This window comes from Microcaecilia unicolor, chromosome 2 (genome assembly GCF_901765095.1).
Source record: "Microcaecilia unicolor chromosome 2, aMicUni1.1, whole genome shotgun sequence".
Classification (NCBI taxonomy): Eukaryota; Metazoa; Chordata; class Amphibia; order Gymnophiona; family Siphonopidae; genus Microcaecilia; species Microcaecilia unicolor.
In genome coordinates this window covers 133017340-133039161 of record NC_044032.1, presented here as the reverse complement: position 1 = coordinate 133039161, position 21822 = coordinate 133017340, and the positions used below count along the sequence as shown (strand labels likewise).

General features: G+C 45.2%; 1 protein-coding gene across 1 annotated transcript in view; it reads left to right on the top strand.

Moving 5' to 3' along the window:
• The window catches only part of ACOT12 (acyl-CoA thioesterase 12), a 93150-nt gene that overhangs the window by 44354 nt on the left and 26974 nt on the right, over positions 1-21822 (top strand). Inside the window, exons 6-9 of the mRNA XM_030193335.1 lie at positions 2954-3110; positions 9789-9908; positions 19554-19704; positions 21297-21352. Coding sequence (XP_030049195.1) covers positions 2954-3110; positions 9789-9908; positions 19554-19704; positions 21297-21352 — 484 coding nt within the window. The remainder of the gene's footprint in view (positions 1-2953; positions 3111-9788; positions 9909-19553; positions 19705-21296; positions 21353-21822) is intronic.

Sequence of the window (21822 nt, the reverse complement as noted above, 5' to 3'; positions counted from 1 at the left end):
AGTTTGCCCACTGACAAAGACATGAGCAGCCATAATTGAAGGGTAGGTTATTGGTAACAGTGAGAGATAGCACATCACAAATTAAATCCGGAAAATCACATTGTGGAAAGTATATGAATTTATTTGCATTCTGCAGAGGGAAATAAGTATTTGATCCCCCACCAACCAGTAAGAGATCTGGCCCCTACAGACCAGGTAGATGCTCCAAATCAACCGTTACCTGCATGACAGACAGCTGTCGGCAATGGTCACCTGTATGAAAGACACCTGTCCACAGACTCAGTGAATCAGTCAGACTCTAACCTCTACAAAATGGCCAAGAGCAAGGAGCTGTCTAAGGATGTCAGGGACAAGATCATACACCTGCACAAGGCTGGAATGGGCTACAAAACCATCAGTAAGACGCTGGGCGAGAAGGAGACAACTGTTGGTGCCATAGTAAGAAAATGGAAGAAGTACAAAATGACTGTCAATCGACAAAGATCTGGGGCTCCACGCAAAATCTCACCTCGTGGGGTATCCTTGATCATGAGGAAGGTTAGAAATCAGCCTACAACTACAAGGGGGGAACTTGTCAATGATCTCAAGGCAGCTGGGACCACTGTCACCACGAAAACCATTGGTAACACATTACGACATAACGGATTGCAATCCTGCAGTGCCCGCAAGGTCCCCCTGCTCTGGAAGGCACATGTGACGGCCCGTCTGAAGTTTGCCAGTGAACACCTGGATGATGCCGAGAGTGATTGGGAGAAGGTGCTGTGGTCAGATGAGACAAAAATTGAGCTCTTTGGCATGAACTCAACTCGCCGTGTTTGGAGGAAGAGAAATGCTGCCTATGACCCAAAGAACACCGTCCCCACTGTCAAGCATGGAGGTGGAAATGTTATGTTTTGGGGGTGTTTCTCTGCTAAGGGCACAGGACTACTTCACCGCATCAATGGGAGAATGGATGGGGCCATGTACCGTACAATTCTGAGTGACAACCTCCTTCCCTCCGCCAGGGCCTTAAAAATGGGTCGTGGCTGGGTCTTCCAGCACGACAATGACCCAAAACATACAGCCAAGGCAACAAAGGAGTGGCTCAGGAAGAAGCACATTAGGGTCATGGAGTGGCCTAGCCAGTCACCAGACCTTAATCCCATTGAAAACTTATGGAGGGAGCTGAAGCTGCGAGTTGCCAAGCGACAGCCCAGAACTCTTAATGATTTAGAGATGATCTGCAAAGAGGAGTGGACCAAAATTCCTCCTGACATGTGTGCAAACCTCATCATCAACTACAGAAGACGTCTGACCGCTGTGCTTGCCAACAAGGGTTTTGCCACCAAGTATTAGGTCTTGTTTGCCAGAGGGATTAAATACTTATTTCCCTCTGCAGAATGCAAATAAATTCATATACTTTCCACAATGTGATTTTCCGGATTTAATTTGTGATGTGCTATCTCTCACTGTTACCAATAACCTACCCTTCAATTATGGGCTGCTCATGTCTTTGTCAGTGGGCAAACTTACAAAATCAGCAAGGGATCAAATACTTATTTCCCCCACTGTATATAGGCAAGGAAGAAGGTAATTCCATCATGTAGGGCCTGTAACATTAATCACAGACTCCTAAAAAGCATCCCAAAAAATCTTCTGAAAGGAAGGGATCATCAGAAGGTTTTGCTGTGAAGAAAAAAGAGCTCGCTGACTAGAATAGGGAGTCAGATAACAGGAAAGAATGGTTTACTGGAATTATGAATCTTTTGAACCATAATTAGGATTTTGTAAACAATATGTACTTCAATAGGAATTTAATACTCTGATTTGAGTAGAGGGGTGACATGGCCATATTTGCAACTACCAGTAATCAACATAACAGCTGCATTCTGGATGAGTTGTAAATGCCTGATTTTTTTTTTTTTTGTGAAGCCACTGGAAGCCAGTGAAGGATATGGATTTAATATATCACCTTTCTGTGGTACAGCCAAAATGGCTTACATTTATTACATGCAGGTACTTTCTCTGTCCCTAGTGGGCTTGCCATCTAAATTTTTGTACCTGAGACAATGGAGGGTTAAGTTACTTGCCCAGGATCACAGGAAGCCATAGTGGGAATCAAACCCAGTCTCCCAGGTTTTTAGCCTACTGTACTAATCATTAGACTACTCCTCCACTCTTCCAGCTTCCTAAGGAGAGGACATGCATTTTTTTTCCATTTATTTGCCCCTAGCAAAAATCTAACTGCTGCATTTTATATCACCTGAAACCACGGGATAAAAGGGAAAGTAGATCAGCTAGCAATTCAAATTCAAAATATCTAGGCCTTGTTGCATGCAAACTTCCACAGATCCTAGCTGGGTAGAAATTACAGAGAATTGTCAGCAGGAAAGAGGTGTGATCAGGCCTACTGTAGCTAGAGTGATGTTGATGTGGCCATTATACTTGCAGACTGTGCACATTTTTATAAACTGTGTTTTCTGTCTAATGGGAGCTACAGCCAATCAGGATTTAGAGAATGATATATCTATTTGGGTTAACAAAAAAAAATATTGTGAGACAGAATTTACCACTGAATATTGCCACACAATCAAAAGCTGGGAAGTGTGATGTGAATCCAGGCTAGCCTTCTGCTACTACTACTACTACTTAACATTTCTAAAGCGCTACTAGGGTTATGCAGCGCTGTACAATTTAACATAGAAGGACAGTCCCTGCTCAAGGAGCTTACAATCTAAAGGACAAATGTACAGTCAGTCAAGTAGGGGCAGTCAAATTGGGGCAGTCTAGATTTCCTGAAAGGTATAAAGGTTAGGTGCCGAAAGCAACTTTGGGCTTTGAACAAGGATTTGAAGATGGGTAGGGAGGGGGCTTGGCGTAAGGGCTCAGGAAGTTTATTCCAAGCATAGGGTTCTGCTATCGGAACTACCAAATATTTCATGCTCCTACATGTGAAATTATCCTGTGGTTTCAGGTATCATTCAAGGTCAAGAAAACGAGGCCATTTCAACAGAGCACACCCATGTGCAGAGCATTGAGTTGGTACTGCCTCCTCATGGAAACCACCACGGAAACACATTTGGAGGCCAAATCATGGCTTGGATGGAGACTGTCGCTACCATTGCAGCAAGGTTGTTTTCTGCTTTTCTGTGTTCATTTGATTATGCAACCTATTATTCTAGTTGTGCAAATAATCTCGTTTCACAGCTGTTTACTGCTTTTTGGTATTCAGTTATTGTGCCACCTCATTACCGCTGTGGGATTATCTCAGATCTCTTGGCTAGTCACTGCTTTTTGGTATTTACTTGATTATGTAACTCTTCATTATGGTCTGTGGAGATCTCCTGCTTCAATTTTGTGTTTATCCATGTATACTAACGAGCAATGAAAAAGGGGGAGAGACATTTATGGTCCCTTGTATGTGTGTGTGTGTTGTGGGTCACTCTTCCTTCCATTGCAGTACACTTAAGCCTTGAGGAAAAGAGATTTGCTATTCAAAACCATACAAACTATTCTAGACATTCTGTGCTTTTTCTATCAATCCTTTGTTTTTGGAAGCCGCAGAGCTTTTCCATCCTTTCTGTGAGCTTTTCAATGGAGTCTTATCTTAAGAACATTTTCAGAAAAAACTTGAAAAACAAGGATGCACTGCGGCTCAGACCGGTTTCACAGATAAAAAAAAAAGAGAGAGAGAGATGACGACCTAATTGCTTCCCTAAGGAGTTTTGAGCTGGAAGAGACTAACTAAAATCAAATCGATGCTTTCCATCTCTAAAATTTGGAGTTTTGCATGGCAAAAGACATTGACTGCTGAAATTGAAAGAGTGAAGCATTAATAGCACAAAGCTGTTTTTCCAGTGAAACTAGGGCACTGTTTTGGGCTCCAGCCCTTGGCATTGCCGCAGTTCTTTTGTCATGAAGCTTGCAACTAGGTTTTCCTTTTCAAACTAACAGCTAGCGTTGTTATGGGAACAGGCTTGGAGGAAGAGTAGGAGAAAAAGAAGTAACTGAATACATTTTGGACTCCAGGATAGATTTCTTAAGCATTATTCTAATCTGGAATGTGAGGACAAATTGAAGAGCAACCACTGCTGTATTACCAGACCTATCCATTCATGGGTCGATGCTTCTTCTGGTGCTACCAGACTTTTCAGAGAATTAGATGCCTCGGCCAGTGCAAATGAGGAGACCTCAGAGTCATGGAATTCAAAATTTAAAAAACAAAACAAAACAAAACAAAAACAGTAGAAGCAGTTAAAGCTGATTTTTAGCTGTAGAAGTATGCAAACTTGTTTATAATAAAGGAAAAATCCAGTAGCTAAATTAATTTTGTGTTCAATTAAAAAATATTAAACAATATACTTGTTTTCCAAACAAAGGCCCTTTTCTTGGGTATTATTAGGAAAGGTATGGAAAACAGGTGTGAGGATGTTATAATGCCGTTGTATCGCTCCATGGTGCGACCGCACCTTGAGTATTGTGTTCAATTCTGGTCGCCGCATCTCAAGAAAGATATAGTGGAACTGGAAAAGGTGCAGAGAAGGGTGACTAAAATGATAGCGGGGATGGGACGACTTCCCTATGAAGCAAGACTAAGGAGGCTAGGGCTTTTCAGCTTGGAGAAGAGATGGCTGAGGGGAGACATGATAGAGGTATATAAAATAATAAGTGGAGTTGAACAGGTGGATGTGAAGCGTCTGTTCACGCTTTCCAAAAATATTAGGACTAGGGGGCATGCAATGAAACTACAGTGTAGTAAATTTAAAACAAATATGAGAAACGTTTTCTTCACCCAACGCGTAATTAAACTCTGGAATTCATTGCCGGAGAACGTGGTGAAGGCGGTTAGCTTAGCAGAGTTTAAAAAGGGGTTAGACAGTTTCCTAAATGACAAGTCCATAAACCACTACTAAATGGACTTGGGAAAAATCCCCAATTCCAGGAATAACATGTATAGAATGTTTGTACGTTTGGGAAGCTTGACAGGTGCCCTTGGCCTGGATTGGCCACTGTCATGGACAGGATGCTGGGCTCGATGGACCCTTGGTCTTTTCCCAGTGTGGCATTACTTATGTACTTATGTACTTCTATGTGGCCCCACTAAGCTGTGCTAAAATGTGGCCTCCGCTATGACTAGTGCATGGGTTTCACATGTGCTGAAGCCACTTTTAGTGAGGCTATACAATGGTTGCATTTCCTATTTCCCCCTTTAATGTCTATGTGCTAATTTCCCAATTAGCATGTGGCCATTAACACGGGAGCCCTTACTGACATCTATTTTCGAGGTGGTTAGGGCCTCCATGCTAACCACGCGCTAATCGGTTAACACACGGCGATGCAGCTGCACTTAACGATTAGCATTGGGCATGCCTACTCTCCGCCCCAGACACGCCCCAGCGCTAAAAAAGAAAACATATTTTTAGCACATGGGAAGCGTGTACCAATCTGAAAACTACCACAGGATGTCTGAGTATGCACCACGGTAATGTGTGCCACAGCTTAGTAAAGGGACCTCTATGTGAGGCATGAGCTACATGGCCCTGCTGCCCCCCCATAGGCCCTAACTGCTACTACCCCTGAAAGTTTTAATATTAGTTTTCCAGTTTAATGTTATTGGTATGATTGCCCCATGACACCCTGCAAATTATTAGCAACATTTGACTGCAGATACATTCATACACTTACATCTATCTATCTATCTATCTATCTATCTATCTATCTATCTATCTATCTATCTATCTATCTATCTATCTATCTATCTGTCTGTTTGGTTGGTTGGTTGGTTGGTTATTTTGTTTGTCTATTTATATTGCACACAATCTTATAATTCTTGGTGGAGAACAATGAAGCATACACCATATAAACACATAAAACAGGCAAACAAAAGCTCCATCATGTCCATAAAATTAAGTTATTACCATTTACCCTCCAATATCTCACTGGTAAATATGTCAAGCTTGATTATACATATCAGTTCATTAACATATTTAAGCTACTTCTTCTCAGTTCACTCCACGGGATTGTTGAAAAATAACATTTTGAGTTCTTTTTTTTTTAGCTGCCCCATAGTCTGAATCAATCTTATACAAAGTGGAAGAGAGTTCCATAATTTAAGGCCAATAATATAAAAGATTGAAGACCTGTGGAGGGGCATAATCAAATGGGGTGCCCAGGTTTTCCTGAGGACGTCCTCACAGGATGTCATGGCGAAGGGGCGGGGAAACCCATATTATTGAAACAAGATGGGCGTCCATCTTTCGTTTCGATAATACGGTCAGGGATGCCCAAATCACAACATTTAGGTCGACCTTAGAGATTGTCGTCCTTAGAGATGGTCATCCCCGGTTTTCGGCGATAATGGAATCTGATGACGCCCATCTAAGAAACGACCAAATGCAAGCCCTTTGGTCGTGGAAGGAGCCAGCATTCGTAGTGCACTGGTCTCCCTGACATGCCAGGACACCAACCAGTACCCTAGGGGGCACTGCAGTGGACTTCAAAAATTGCACCCAGGTGCATAGTTCCCTTACCTTGGGTGCTGAGCTCCCCAAACCCCCCAAACCCACTCCCCACAACTGTACAACATTACCATAGCCCTAAGGGATGAAGGGGAGCACCTACATGTGGATACAGTGGGTTTCTGGTGGGTTTCGAAGGGCTCCCATTTACCACCACAAGTGTAACATGTAGCGGGGGATGGACCTGGGTCTGCCTGCCTGAAGTGCACTGCACCCACTAAAACTGCTCCAGGGACCTGCATACTGCTGTCAGGGAGCTGAGTATGACATTTGAAGCTGGCATAGAGGCTGGCAAAAAATATTTTTAAAGTTTTTTTTTAGGGTGGGAGGGGGTTACCACCGATTCCCTCTGGTGGTATTCTGGTCTTTTCGGGCACCTTTTTGAGGCTTGGTCGCAAGAAAAAATGGATCAAATAAAGTCGGCCAAGTGCTCGTCAGGGACGCCCTTCTTTTTTCCATTATCAGCCGAGGATGCCCATGTGTTAAGCATGCCCCAGTCCCGCCTTCGCTATGCTTCCAACACGCCTCTGGGAACTTTGGTCGTCCCCGCGACGGAAAGCAGTCGAGGGCGTCCAAAATCGGCTTTCAATTATACCAATTTGGGTAGCCCTGGGAGAAGGAGGAGTAACCTAGTGGTTAATGCAGTGGACTCTGATCCTGGGGAACTGGGTTCAATTCCCACTGCAGCTCCTTGTGACGTTGGCAAGTCACTTAACCCTCCATTGTCCCAGGTACAAATAAGTACCTGTATATAATATGTAAGCCACTTTGAATGTAGTTGGAAAAACCACAGAAAGGCCATATATAAGTCCCATTCCCATCTTCTGATTGGTGTCAAAAGATGGGCACCCTTCTCTTTCAAAAATAAGCCTGACAGTCTTCTAACCTCACTATGTGAAAAGTTGGTACATTTTTTAAATAGATCATTACATTACATTATACTGGACTGATATCCTGCTAATTCCATGAATAGTTCCAAACAGAATACATTTTAAACAAGAGTGAACCACGTGTTCAGATGTTACATATCACTCAATAAGTACAATAAAGACGAAAGAATGCCAACTAAGGACCAATTTCTATACATTAAAATACTTCTGAAATAAAAAAAAGTCTTATGTGACTTCTTAAAATATAGATAATTTCCTATCAATCTAATGGTAGGGTGTTCCAAAATGATACTTCCTTTTAAGAAGAAGTAGACAATAATCCCTTAAATCTAACATTACATACCGATGGGAAGTACAGCTAACATTGTCCTCTTAAACGAGTAGACTAATAACCAGTGGAAATATTAAATATTTTTACAAGATAGTAAGGGCCTCACCGTGCAATATCCTAAAAACAAGAGTCCCAAGTTTAAACTGCACCCTGAACTCCACGGAGAGCCACTGTACATCAAATAAATATACCCTACTTACATAGTAGATGACGGCAGAAAAAGGTGATTTAAGAGCTCTTGAAGGTTGATAAAGTCAAAGATTTGCCGAGACTACCACAGAGACAAAATTATTCAATACTTTGAAAACTAGTAGCAATATTTTAAATTTAATAAGCTGTTCAATAGGTAACCAATGTGATTTCATTAAAATAGGCGCGATACGTTCAAACTGATGACTACTTGTCATCACTCTCCCTGTGACATTCTGGGCCACTTGCAAAGCTCTTAAAAAAGACTTTGGAATCCCCTTTAACAAGCCATTGCAATAATCAAAACAAGGATAAATGTATCACCATTCTGAAGTTTGTCTCATTCACACAATCTTTAATTCTTCTGACAGTGCCAAGCATGGTAGCTAGTCTGGCTATGGGAAAGCAGGGGCAAATCCCAACTGCAGCTGCCTGATCCATTTTAGCTGGTGAATGTGTAAACCAACCTCAATATGAACAATCAGAACATCTCCATTGATCCATAACTAACAAATAAGTGGTTAGTCTACTCAGGGGCAGAGGAATATCTTTTTGCTTGGAAGAAGCAAACAAACTATGCTCTGACCCTGCTCCTCCAACTCCCTGGTTGTTGATGCTGTGTGTGGCAAACAATTGATAGGTGGAGGAAAAAGAGCCTCAGTTGATACTGAAACCAGGACAATGTTCTAAAAGAACTGTATATTGCAGACTTCCTTGGGTCGGCTAAGATCGATCATTGGCTCGCCCAAAAAAACTCCAAAAACCCATTGTTATATTATATAAATTTTTGTTATTTTTTTATGATTGTTTTAAATTTTTTATCTTGTTCAATTTTTCTCCTGTTGTCCTAAACAAAACTAACAGGTGAGGTTAACATCCCACTTTATATGCATTATTCTTATTCAGTGTGCATCACTCTTATTCCATAAAGCGTGTGTTAAAGGGACTATGAGAGACTGAGAGAGTCTTATCTTAATCTTGTTTCTCGGTTAGTCTCATAGTCCCTTTAATGCTCGCTTTATGGAATAAGAGTGATGCATATAAAGTTGGATGTTAAACTCACCTGTTTGTTTTGCTCAGAATAACAGGAGAAAAAGTGAACAAGATAAAAAATTAAAAACAATCATAAAAAATAACACAAATTTATATAATATTGCAATGGGTTTTTGGAGGTTTTTCGGGTGAGCCGATGATCGATCTTAGCCAACCCAAGGAAGTCTGCAATATATAGTTCTTTTAGAACATTATCCTGGTTTCACCATCAACTGAGACTCTTTTTCCTCTGCCCACAAGATATTTAATGTTAATTTTAACTTCCTGAACACGCTAGCAGGGTAGTTCAGATCACTATCTTTTTAAATTTAGTGAAAACTGATTGCTAGTGATCTTTTTCTTCACTGAAGTTTTTGATATTGCTATAAAAAATTGGTAGGGCCATGATTCCTGTGACCTACTCCATTCTGATGCCTAAGAGCACTCTTCCATTTAAGCTGAGTGGGAGTCCTCCAACTGAATTGTGGTCAGTGGGAGGTGGTGCTTCAATACTGTATTTTCCATTACCAGGCACAGGCAAGTCCTCTTGACTCCCACAGAGTCTGACTGTCTCTCACTATTGAAAATGTGAAGGTGAAACAGCATCCCACCGTGGCAGAACAATAGCTGGAGGACTCCCACTCAGCTTAGAGGGAACAGTGCCTATGAGACCACTAAAACGAGTGTTGCTAATACCAAAAATTATTGATATTATTTTATTAGTAAAGTTCCTATCTTTGCTTTGTTCAGAGGGTGAATTTAAGAACGTCTTTTGATTGGACCATTCTTTCAGGTAGCTGAGAACAATCCCACCTATCATGTTTCTGTTTCTGCTCTTTCCTGATGTAGTCGCCTCTGCCGTGCTTATCCAACCCTGAAATCAGTCGATATGTTTAAGTTCCGAGGGCCTTCCACTGTTGGTGATCGCCTCGTCTTCAATGCTATAGTAAACAACACATTTCAAAAGAAGTAAGCACATTTCCTGTGTTTCATTCTTTTCAGAGAGCGCTCGTGCACAGTTCATCCAGAAGGTGAACGGTATTGAGTCTGGTTGCAAAGGGTGTTTTAAGTGGCAGTAACAAAGTGACAGAATAGTTAAAAATCTCAATGGTATAATATTTATTAGCAAGCATGTAGAGCTGTATTGGCAGCCCCTGGTTTTGATGGCAGAGTTTTAAAGATTTTGCAAAATCAGTAGCAATTATACATAGGGCTGTTGATTCTAAGGGTTTATAAATGGTAAATTTGGGTGTTTATTTTATTATACTTTCAAGCTGATTAGGTGCAGTGTATATTATGTTTTCAAATCACAAAATAAAATTTTAGGTACTTTTTTGGGTAGATTCCATTTTGTACATGTAAACATTTTTAATTCATATATTTTTTCATTATCCCCAGCAGTCTTATTCTCTCTCTCCCTTGTCATCTCCAGCAATCACACTTCTTTTCTCTGTCCCCCTCATCATCAGTAAAATGGCAATTCCATATCATCAAGCTGATCAATCCATAGACTGGTGGGTTGTGTCCATCTACCAGCAGGTGGAGATAGAGAGCAAACTTTTGCCTCCCTATATGTGGTCATGTGCTGCCGGAAACTCCTCAGTATGTTCTCTATCTCAGCAGGTGGTGGTCACACATCAGCAGCAGCTCTGGCTAGGCCTCCAAGCCTAATTTTTAGGTTTTGTTGAGTGCCTGGGGTTGAGGGCTCTTTTGAGCAAGTGCAAACCTGGTGGTGCCAGGTCCCTCCTTTTCTCCCCCCTCCCGCTGGCTCCGTTAAAAAAAAAAAAAAAAATTTTGAACGGCCTTAAAGGCGTTTAATTTCGACGTTTATTTAAGCGTCTATTGCAGCTACTCACTGAGACACCAGGTCGTTACGACTCGGAGCGGACAGCAGGTAATTTTACCTTTTTATAGCGGGCGGGGGTTCCCCGATTCTTCTCCTCGTGGCACATGGCGTCGGAGGGCGAGGGCGCAAAGGGTCGCTCCCCGGGTCGCTCGAGCGCTTCTAGAGGGGATGCGGGGGTCTTCAAGCCGGATTCGCCCTTGGTGGGTGACAGTTTCGCGACCGATGCATGTCCCGGTCCTTCCTCCGGCGTGGCGGTTTTTCCCGCCATAAACGCCCATCCCCCGCTCCTCGCCTCCGCCATCTTGGCCGGCCACGAGGCTCGGACGGCTTCTTCTTGGGCCGCCCTTGAGGTTGGAGACATTAATGCCATGAACGCCCTTAATTTGGGCGACGGCGCAGAAGCGGCTAAAGTTAAGAGCCGTTCTTCCCGCGCGGCTCCTTCGCGGAGTTTCGCGCCGGACGCCATTTTGGATGCGCAGCATGTCTCTCCCCCGCTGTTGCGAGCGCCGGTTGAGAGAGCGCCTAGGGCTGTTGCCCAGGCTGCGGAAGTGCACAGTCTGGGGGGTTTCTCCCCCGAGTTTGTTTTGCTGCTGCATCGGGCCTTCCTCATGCACAACGCTGCCCCCGCTCCCTCCTCTGGTAAAGAGGTTGAGGTTCCCAGAGGTAAACGCCCTCGGGTTGATTCCCAGGCCTTGGAGGAATTTGTCTCCTCCGAGGTAGATGAGGGCAGCGTGTCTGAGGTCTCCCAACGGTCCTTTGCGGATTCCTTGGAGGAGACGGATCCCCGCTCGGATGGAGCGGATGACCCCTCTGCAGCGCGGCTTTTTCGCCCGGAGGATTTGCCCAACCTGTTGTTACAGGCCATGGACACTTTGAAGATATCCTCTCCGGAGGACGTCTTTCCCTCAGCCCCTGTTGGCTCTGCCATTATGCTGGGGTCGAAGCGCCCGCCTAGAACCTTCCACGTGCATGATGCCATGCACACCTTAATTTCGGCTCAATGGGATGTCCCAGAAGCGAGCCTTAAAGTGGCTAGGGCTATGTCCCGCCTCTATCCTTTGGCTGTGAGTGAACGTGAGGCCTATCTGTGGCCTACCGTGGATTCTTTAATCACTGCGGTGACTAAGAAAACGGCATTGCCGGTGGAAGGTGGCACGGCCCTAAAGGACGCCCAAGACAGGAGATTGGAGGCGGCCTTAAGGTCGTCCTTTGAGGCGGCTGCTTTAAGTTTGCAGGCCTCAGTTTGCGGCTCCTATGTGGCCAGGGCGTGCCTGACTATGGTGCAGCGGGCTTCCCCCTCGGATCATTCCTTGAGGGATGATTGGCCAGCCCTGGAATCGGGCCTAGCCTATTTGGCAGACTTGCTGTATGATGTCTTGAGAGCCTCAGCTAAAGGCATGGCTCAGACTGTCTCTGCGCGGCGGTGGCTTTGGCTGAAACATTGGTCTGCTGACCACGCCTCAAAATCCCGCCTGGCTAGATTGCCTTTTAAAGGCAAGCTGCTCTTTGGGGTCGAGCTGGACAAAATCGTGACTGATCTCGGCACGTCTAAGGGCAAGAAGTTACCGGAGGTCAGGGCTCGGGCTAGTGCTCGTCCCGGTACCTCCAGAGGACGGTTTCAGGAAGCCCGTCGGTACCGCCCGGGCAGGTCGGGTGCTTCTGCCCCCTCTTCCTTTAAGAGGAATTTCTCTCCCAAGCAGCATTCCTTTCGCAGAGACTGCCGTCCCGGAGGTGCTCCCTCCGGTCCTCCCCCAGGGTCTCGTACCCAATGACGGGGTATTGGTCCACGCCCCAGTGCAGATTGGAGGACGGCTGTCCTCGTTTCTGGGCGAGTGGACCACAATAACTTCAGACGCTTGGGTGCTGGAAGTCATCAGAGACGGCTACAAGCTAGAGTTCTGCCGACCCTTAAGAGACGGGTTTGTACTCTCTCCCTGCAAGTCTCCGGTCAAAGCTGTGGCAGTGCAGCAGACTTTGGACAATCTGATCCGCCTGGGTGCGGTCGTTCCGGTGCCAGAAAGTCAGCTTGGCAAGGGGCGTTACTCCATTTACTTTGTGGTACCAAAGAAAGGAGGTTCTGTCCGGCCTATCCTCGACCTCAAAGGGGTCAATCGGGCCTTGAAAGTGCGGCACTTTCGCATGGAGACTCTCCGCTCTGTTATAGCGGCAGTGAAGGCAGGGGAGTACCTGGCATCCTTGGACATCAAGGAAGCGTACCTGCATATTCCCATCTGGCCTCCTCATCAACGCTTTCTGCGTTTTGCAGTCCTGGGCCGACACTTCCAGTTCAGAGCCCTCCCGTTCGGGTTGGCTACTGCTCCGCGGACCTTTTCCAAGGTAATGGTGGTCATAGCGGCCTTCCTGCGAAAGGAAGGAGTACAAGTCCATCCTTATCTGGACGACTGGTTGATCCGAGCCCCCTCTTATGCAGAGTGCGGCAAAGCTGTGGACCGGGTAGTTGCTCTTTTGAGCTCCCTGGGATGGATCATCAACTGGGAGAAGAGCCAGCTGCGCCCGACTCAGTCCCTGGAGTATCTGGGAGTTCGATTCGACACCCAAGTGGGCAGAGTGTTCCTGCCAGACAATCGGATTGTCAAGCTTCAGGCTCAGGTGGACCAGTTCCTAGTAGCCTCTCCTCTTCGGGCTTGGGACTATGTGCAGCTGTTGGGCTCTATGACGGCCACGATGGAAGTAGTGCCCTGGGCCAGGGCTCATATGAGACCACTACAACACTCTCTGCTGCAGCGCTGGACTCCGATGTCGGAGGATTATGCGGTGCGTCTTCCCTTGGATCCAGCAGTGCGCAAGGCGCTGAGCTGGTGGATGCAGACAGACAAGTTGTCTGCGGGAATGCCTCTGGTGTCCCCAGAGTGGATTGTCATCACGACGGACGCCTCGTTATCGGGCTGGGGAGCCCACTGCTTGGGAAGGACAGCGCAGGGGCTCTGGTCTCCTGCAGAGGCAAAGTGGTCTATCAACCTCCTGGAACTCAGAGCCATTCGGTTGGCGCTTTTGGACTTCATCCCGGTACTGGTGTTGAAGCCTGTACGGGTCCTGTCGGACAATGCCACGGCTGTGGCCTATGTCAACCGCCAGGGAGGTACCAAGAGCGCCCCTCTAGCCAAGGAAGCTATGAGTCTATGCCAGTGGGCGGAAGCGAACCTGGAACAGCTGTCAGCGGCCCACATTGCCGGAGTCATGAATGTCAAGGCGGACTTTCTCAGTCGCCATACCTTGGAGCCCGGAGAGTGGCAGCTATCTGCTCAGGCGTTCTTGGACATCACGAAGCGCTGGGGCCAGCCGAGCCTAGATCTGATGGCGTCATCGGCCAATTGCCAAGTGCCGCGCTTCTTCAGCAGAGGACGGGACCCTCGATCCCTGGGAGTAGATGCTCTTCTCCAACAATGGCCGACACAAGAGCTTCTCTATGTGTTCCCGCCCTGGCCCATGTTGGGCAGGGTACTAGACCGGGTGGCAAAGCATCCCGGCAGAATAATCCTGGTGGGTCCAGATTGGCCCAGGCGTCCCTGGTATGCGGACTTGATCAGGCTCTCAGTCGACGATCCTCTGCGGCTGCCAGTGGAGCAGGGCCTGTTACATCAGGGTCCCGTGGTGATGGAGGATCCCTCCCCCTTTGGTCTTACGGCCTGGCTATTGAGCGGCAGCGTCTGAGGAAGAAGGGCTTCTCAGACAAGGTCATCGCCACTATGCTGAGAGCGAGGAAGCGCTCTACTTCTACTGCTTACGCCAGGGTTTGGCGTATCTTTGCAGCGTGGTGTGAAGCAGGCTCACTTTCTCCTTTCACTGCTCCAATTTCTTCAGTGTTGGCGTTCCTGCAAGAAGGTCTGGACAAAGGCCTGTCGCTCAGTTCCCTTAAAGTCCAGGTAGCGGCTCTGGCTTGCTTCAGGGGCCGCCTGAAGGGTGCTTCCCTGGCTTCGCAGCCAGATGTGGTGCGCTTTCTCAAGGGAGTTAATCACCTGCGCCCTCCTCTGCACTCAGTGGTGCCTGCGTGGAATCTCAACCTGGTGCTAAGAGCATTGCAGAAGCCGCCGTTTGAACCCTTGTCAAGGGCATCTCTGAAAGACCTGACGTTGAAAGCAGTCTTTTTGGTGGCTATCACTTCAGCCAGAAGAGTTTCCGAGCTCCAGGCGCTCTCATGTCGAGAGCCTTTTCTGCAGTTCACTGAGGCAGGAGTGACTATTCGCACAGTGCCTTCCTTTCTGCCCAAGATTGTTTCTCGCTTCCATGTGAATCAGCAGCTCTGTCTCCCTTCCTTTCGTAGGGAGGACTACCCAGAGGAGTACTCTGCTCTTAAATATCTGGATGTGAGACGAGTCATCATCAGATACTTGGAAGTGACCAATGATTTCCGGAAATCGGATCATCTGTTTGTCCTGTATGCAGGTCCTCGTAGGGGTCTGCAGGCTGCTAAGCCTACAGTGGCAAGATGGGTCAAGGAAGCCATTGCAGCGGCTTATGTGGCCGCGGGGAAGGTGCCGCCTATCCAGCTGAAGGCTCACTCCACAAGAGCTCAGGCGGCCTCGATGGCAGAGGCCGGTTCCGTCTCCTTGGAAGAGATATGCAAGGCGGCAACTTGGGCTTCGGCCCATACATTCTCCAAGCATTACCGCTTGACTGTGGCTGCTCGGGCGGAGGCCCGGTTTGGAGCTTCAGTGTTGCGGTCAGGGATTTCTATGTCCCGCCCTGGGTGAGTACTGCTTCGGTACATCCCACCAGTCTATGGATTGATCAGCTTGATGATATGGAAGGTAAAATTATGTATAATCATACCTGATAATTTTCTTTCCATTAATCATAGCTGATCAATCCATAGCCCCTCCCAGATATCTGTACTGTTTTTATTCTGGTTGCATTTCAGGTTCAAGTTCAGTCTTCAGTTACTTCAGAAAGACTTCGTGTTCAAGTTTTTTCACTTGGATTCTTCAAGAGTTAAGACGAGTTTGTGTTACAGTGAGCTGCTGCATTCCTCTCCCCTCCGTTTTACGGGGCTGGATTGAGACTTAAAATTCTGCCGGCACTCCCTCCCGCTTCGTGCGGCTGTAGGGCAGTTTTGTACCCCTCCCGCTTCGGCGGTGTTGGGGTCAGTCAGCTCCTCCCGCGGTTGCGGTTGCAGGATAAGCCAGATCCCCCCGCATCGGCGGGTGTGGTGTCCCTCCCCCGCTCCGCGGGGATGAGCTGGACGGATTCCCCTCCCCCACTTGTGTGGGGATGAGCTGGGTTAATTCCCCTCCCCCGTTTCGGCGGTGGTGAGCTGGGCAGAGTGTCCCTTCGTGGGTGTAATTCTCTAAGTGCTGAGTCCTGCGGATGGAGCTTTGATATCGACATACTGAGGAGTTTCCGGCAGCACATGACCACATATAGGGAGGCAAAAGTTTGCTCTCTATCTCCACCTGCTGGTAGATGGACACAACCCACCAGTCTATGGATTGATCAGCTATGATTAATGGAAAGAAAATTATCAGGTATGATTATACATAATTTTACCTTATTTAGCAAGCAACAAACATGAACAATTTCTGGTACACAAGGTCAACATGTGTCATAAAGTGAAAATGTATCTTTTTTCTATCTATGCAATCTCTTCTTTGTCCTTGCTCCCTCCTTCTCTGCAGTATCTCCTGGTTCTCCTTCCATTCCTCTCTCTTCCAATCCTTCCTCCCTCTCTTCTCTTTCCCCATCTTCCTTCCCCTCTGTCCAAGCAAGACCTCAGGCAGCAAACAGCATCTATCTGGCTGGTGCAGGTACCGATGTCTGGCTTCCTCCTGCACTCACGTACTGATTGGTCAAGGTCTTGCTCTGATGATGTCATCCGGCCATGATGGCAGCAGCAGATGATGCCATAAGTGATGGTGATTTTCAAATTTGTTGGTTCTACCTGGGATATCCAAATTTCTCATAATGGGGTTGTGCCAGCATGGCTGGTACACAGACTGGGAGCCCCACAGACACAGTCAGGGTGCAATGTAAATCAAAAGGACATTTTAACGCTGAATAGACAAACAAAATAGCAATCTATTTCTGTCACACAGGACTTAACATGGCAACAATCACATAAATAGTAACATAGTAGATGACGGCAGAAAAAGACCTGCACGGTCCATCTAGTCTGCCCAACAAGATAAACTCATATGTACTACTTCTTGTGTATACCTTACCTTGATTTGTATCTGCCATTTTCAGGACACAGACCATAGAAGTCTTGCCCAAAACTAGCCCCATTTTCAGGACACAGACCGTAGTAGAAATCTTGCCCGGAACTAGCCCCATCACCCAAACACCAGCCCCGCCTCCCAATCTCAGCTAACAATGGGTTATATCTTGTCAGCTTCTTCTACAGCATAGTTCAACTCACACGTGTATAAATCTGGGTCTGACTCAAATCTGATCTTTCACAAATAAAAAAATATACTCTGTTATCTTTGCAGTCTTCTGTTCCTTCTCTTTTAACCCCTAGGTATCTAGGGGTTACAAGAGTCCCATCCCTATGACTTAACCTCTGACATAGCAGGTTAGCACCACCTGCCGTAAGGTGGCTAAACTGCAACCTCAGTGAGGGAGTGTTCTTAGGGAAGCCTACCACTACACCACTCACTCCCTCTCAGGGGTTTATTAGAGTTTTCCAGTTATAACTGAAAATCAGAAGCCTTAATTATACAGCATATTTGTATACATTTGCATATATTTTAATATTAATTTAAAAGCTTTAAAAATAATTTTCTAGCATTTCTTTGTGTGCCCAGATTCTTTATTTGACTGTTTCTTTGGGAAAGGGATCACAGTGATAAGAGCTGAGAAGGGAGGAGAGGGATACAGAATAGGTGAAGGAGAAGGGATCTGGAGGATGGGGAGAGAATTTCAGCAGAGGGAGAACATTTCTCAGAAAGGAGAAGGAACTGCAGGTGAAAAGAGTAGACAGAGGGAAGGACAGGGAAAATCAAGGAGCTGAGGGAGAATGGAGAATAGAGAGGGGAGGGACGATGGGAGCCAGGATTAGGATAGGGCAGGACAATCTACTCACACCTTCCTACACCGATCCCATCTCTCACTGGTACTCAACACTCCTTCTCCTATGATCTCATCACACTCTCCTCAATGCACCCCCAATTCTGTGACTCACTTTCATTCTCAGCCCCCTCTTTCATTTGCTCACTCTCCCCTTGCCCCCATTCCCTTATTCACTCATGCTCCCTTGCCATCCATTTACTGACTCTCTCTCTCTCTCTCCAGACCTCTCACTCTTTTACGGTCTATCCACTCACTCATCCCCCTTTCACCCATTCCTTTAGTCACTCTCCTTTACCTCCCACATGCTTACTCACACTACTTTTACCTCCATCAGCACACTCACACTCCACTTCTCTGTCACACTTTCCTCATTCTTTTGCCCCATTCCATGAGTCGAGGTTGCTGTGTAAAAATGAGTTGCCTGTTCTGTGGGTACTCTGATTTCCAGCTCACACCTGCCTCTTCTAGTTATTAAATCACTTGTTTAGCTGTCCTTCTCTACTTTGCTTCCCCCATTCTCTTCCCTCCCCTTGAAGCATTCCCTTCCCATCTTCAGTTGCAGCAGAAGGACACTTTTAGCAGTGATGCATTTAAGTTCGTCTGCCCTCTTCAAGGGTGGACTGTTGGACTTTGATCTGTGCGGGGTGAACCTTCCAGCAGTTGACAAAGGCTTGGATAATACTGCTCTAAGGGGGTTTCAAGTTTCAAATTTATTATTCCACCTCTTTGAGAACTATCTAGGTGGTAGGAAAGTGCCCTTGAGCCACCTATTTATTTATTTATTTGTTTGTTTGTTACATTTGTATCCCACATTGTCCCACCTATTTGCAGGCTCAATGTGGCTTACATAATACCGTAGGTGTATGCCAAGCCGGTAAGGAACAAATACAAGGTGGTATTATGGTAGAATAGATACTTGTGTTACAGACATACTGTATTTGAGAAACGTAGCAAGGAGGAGTTGCGTTGAGTCCAGTTCAAGCTTTTGTTAGTTGTGTAGCAGGGTTCAGTCTTTTAGGTTATGTCAGTAAGGTATGCTTATTTGAACAGGTAGGTGTTTAGTGATTTCATAAAATTTAGATGGTCGTATATTGTTTTCATGGCTTTTGGTAGTCCATTACACAGTTGTGTGCTTATGTAGGAAAAGCTAAGTAGCTTTTCCTACATAAGCACACAACTGTGGAATGGACTACCAAAAGCAGTGAAAACAATATACGACCATCTAAACTTTAGGAAATCACTAAAAACCTACCTATTCAAAAAAAGCATACCCTACTTCATAGAACACTAGCATAAGTGGCTAAAAATGGGCCTGTATTAAAGGCATGGACATATACATTAGTCATAGATAAGGAGTATGTGCAGGTACCGAAATGTTAGGTGTGCCAGTACCGGGTTACACTAGCATTCTATTATGCAGTGGTTCTCAACCCTTCTTCTGTCGTGACACACCTGACAGACATTGTTCACCTGTGTGACACACTAAACACTATAATTCATAGCTGATCAAAAATTTTAAACACCTCCCACACACACACACACACACACACACAATATATGATTTTCATTGCTGCTAAGAAAAGGCTTTAGCACCCTTGTTCATATTACAGTATTCTGCTTCATGTGGTGCTAATGCAACACCCTTCTTCAGTCAGGCTTGTCTTGGTTGTATTTTTTTGTCAGCATTGTGCATGTTAATTTAGTACATGGAAGCAGATATGATGTTTATGTGTTTCTTTCAGTGTGGAGGTTGGGGTTCGAGTTGAGGCATATAACTGTGAAGAATGGACTCAGGGCAAAGGACGACATATTAATAGTGCATTTCTTATTTATGATGCTCACAATGACAAGGAAGAGTGCCTAACATTTCCCAGAGTCAAGCCTACAACAAAGGTCAGCCATCGTCCATGACGGGCAATGTGTGATATTACATATTAATAGTCTACTTTCGTAAAGTGCACTCAATCATCTAGAAACTGACTTAAGATCATCAAATCTAAGTATTTACGTTAATACCAAATGAAGGCAATTTATAAATATCTATGCATGTGCTGAGTTCAGTTCTTAATTCTGTCTACAAGTACTAATAATAGCATGATGGACAAATGGACAGACATAAAGAGTTATATATTGTATATGAGTGGATGAACTTTGAGCCTTTCCCCATCTCTCCATACCTCTAAATCTTTCCCTTGTGCCCTCTTCACTTCAGACCCCTTCTCTTGCTTCCCCTACCTTTGAACCCTTCCTCCACATCCTCCCATCCCAGTTTTGCCACCGATCCACCTCCACTTCCAAATCCTTCTCTTGAGACAAACTACCTCTGAGCTCCCTATCCATTTATCACTGCTTCTGAATCCTTTACTAGATAATTTTTATGATTAATTTTTATGCTTCACGTAACTTTTTCATATTCTAAAAATGGTATATTTGCTGTCTGGCTTACAGTGTACCATTTATCACCTCATCAGGAGTAATCAGTTACTGAATAACCACCAATGGTCAATTATGCTAACAACCCTCATTCAAGTTGGATCCACTCATATCTGAGCCCTTCTCCTCCACCACCAGCTCCGTTCCTTCCATCTTGTTGTACTGTATGCCTGGAACAAACTTCTTGAGTTGGTGCATCATGCGCCATCTCTGGCTCTTTTCAAATCCAGGGGAAAAGTCCAACTTTTAAAATCTTAACCTCTTACTCACCTGTTTAATACCTACATTTGAATCATTTCCACTGAGTGGAGGAGTGGCCTAGTGGTTAGGGTGGTGGACTTTGGTCCTGGGGTACTGAGGAACTGAGCTCAATTCCCACTTCAGGCACAGGCAGCTCCTTGTGACTCTGGGCAAGTCACTTAACCCTCCATTGCCCCATGTAAGCCACATTGAGCCTGCCATGAGTGGGAAAGCACAGGGTACAAATGTAACAAAAAATAAATAAATGAAACTGTTTTATCTCTTATTTATCTGTCTTGAATAGCAGGTGGGTGGATGTCTCTTACAGGTTTTGTGTACAGCGCTGCAAACATCAGGTAGCACAATAGAAATGATAAGTAGTAGTAACTTGAATAGAATTTTTTAAAGTAATCTATAAACTGAGTGTGTAGAGAAACAAAAACTACAGATTTACAGTGAGTGGTTTCAGGTTTTAAAAACAAATATGAGCCAGACCTGAGTTTTCAACTTTTATTCCAAAACTTTGTATTTGTTAACACATAAAGCTTTAAAATAGGAGACAAAATAATCCAGAAGTATCTCACCACTGGTCATTACCTCGTGTTCTCTGGCTGCCATAATGTTGTGTAGAGATACAATGCACAATATTGGTGATGGCAAAGTTAATGTTTTGTTTTAATGAAGGAGTAGTGAGATCTGATAATTCCAGTACTGTGCTATATTGCTGAAAAATAGCGCATAATATTAATACTTTTGTGCACCACTAACACAGCTTGTTTTTAAAGCCTTTATATTTTTAAACATTTTTCTAGGATAGTTTAAGGAGATATCTCGGAGCATTTGCACGAAGAAGGATTCGCCTAGCCAGGTATGAGCATGATTGAAAAGTTGCTTCCTTCTAAAAACTGCCTTGTACAGTTCTGGAAACAGTTTTCTTACCAGAACATAAGAAAATAAGCGCAGCCATACTGGGTCAGACCAACTGTCCACGTAGCCAAGTATCCTGATTTATAAACAGTGGCCAAGCCAGGTCACAAGTACCTGGCAGAAACCCAAATCGTGACAACAATCCATACTACAAATCCCAGGGCAAGCAGTTGCTTCCCATGTCTGTCTCAATATCAGACTATGGACTTTTCCTCCAGGAATTTGTCCAAACCTTTTTTAAACCCAGATACACTAACCGCTGTTACCACTTCCTCCAGCAAAGAGTTCCAGAGCTTAACTATTCGTTGAGTGCAAAAATATTTCCTCCTAGTTGTTTTAAAAGTGTTTCTGTGTACCTTCCTTGAGTGTCCCCTAGTCTTTGTACTTTTGGAACGAGTAAAACATCGATTT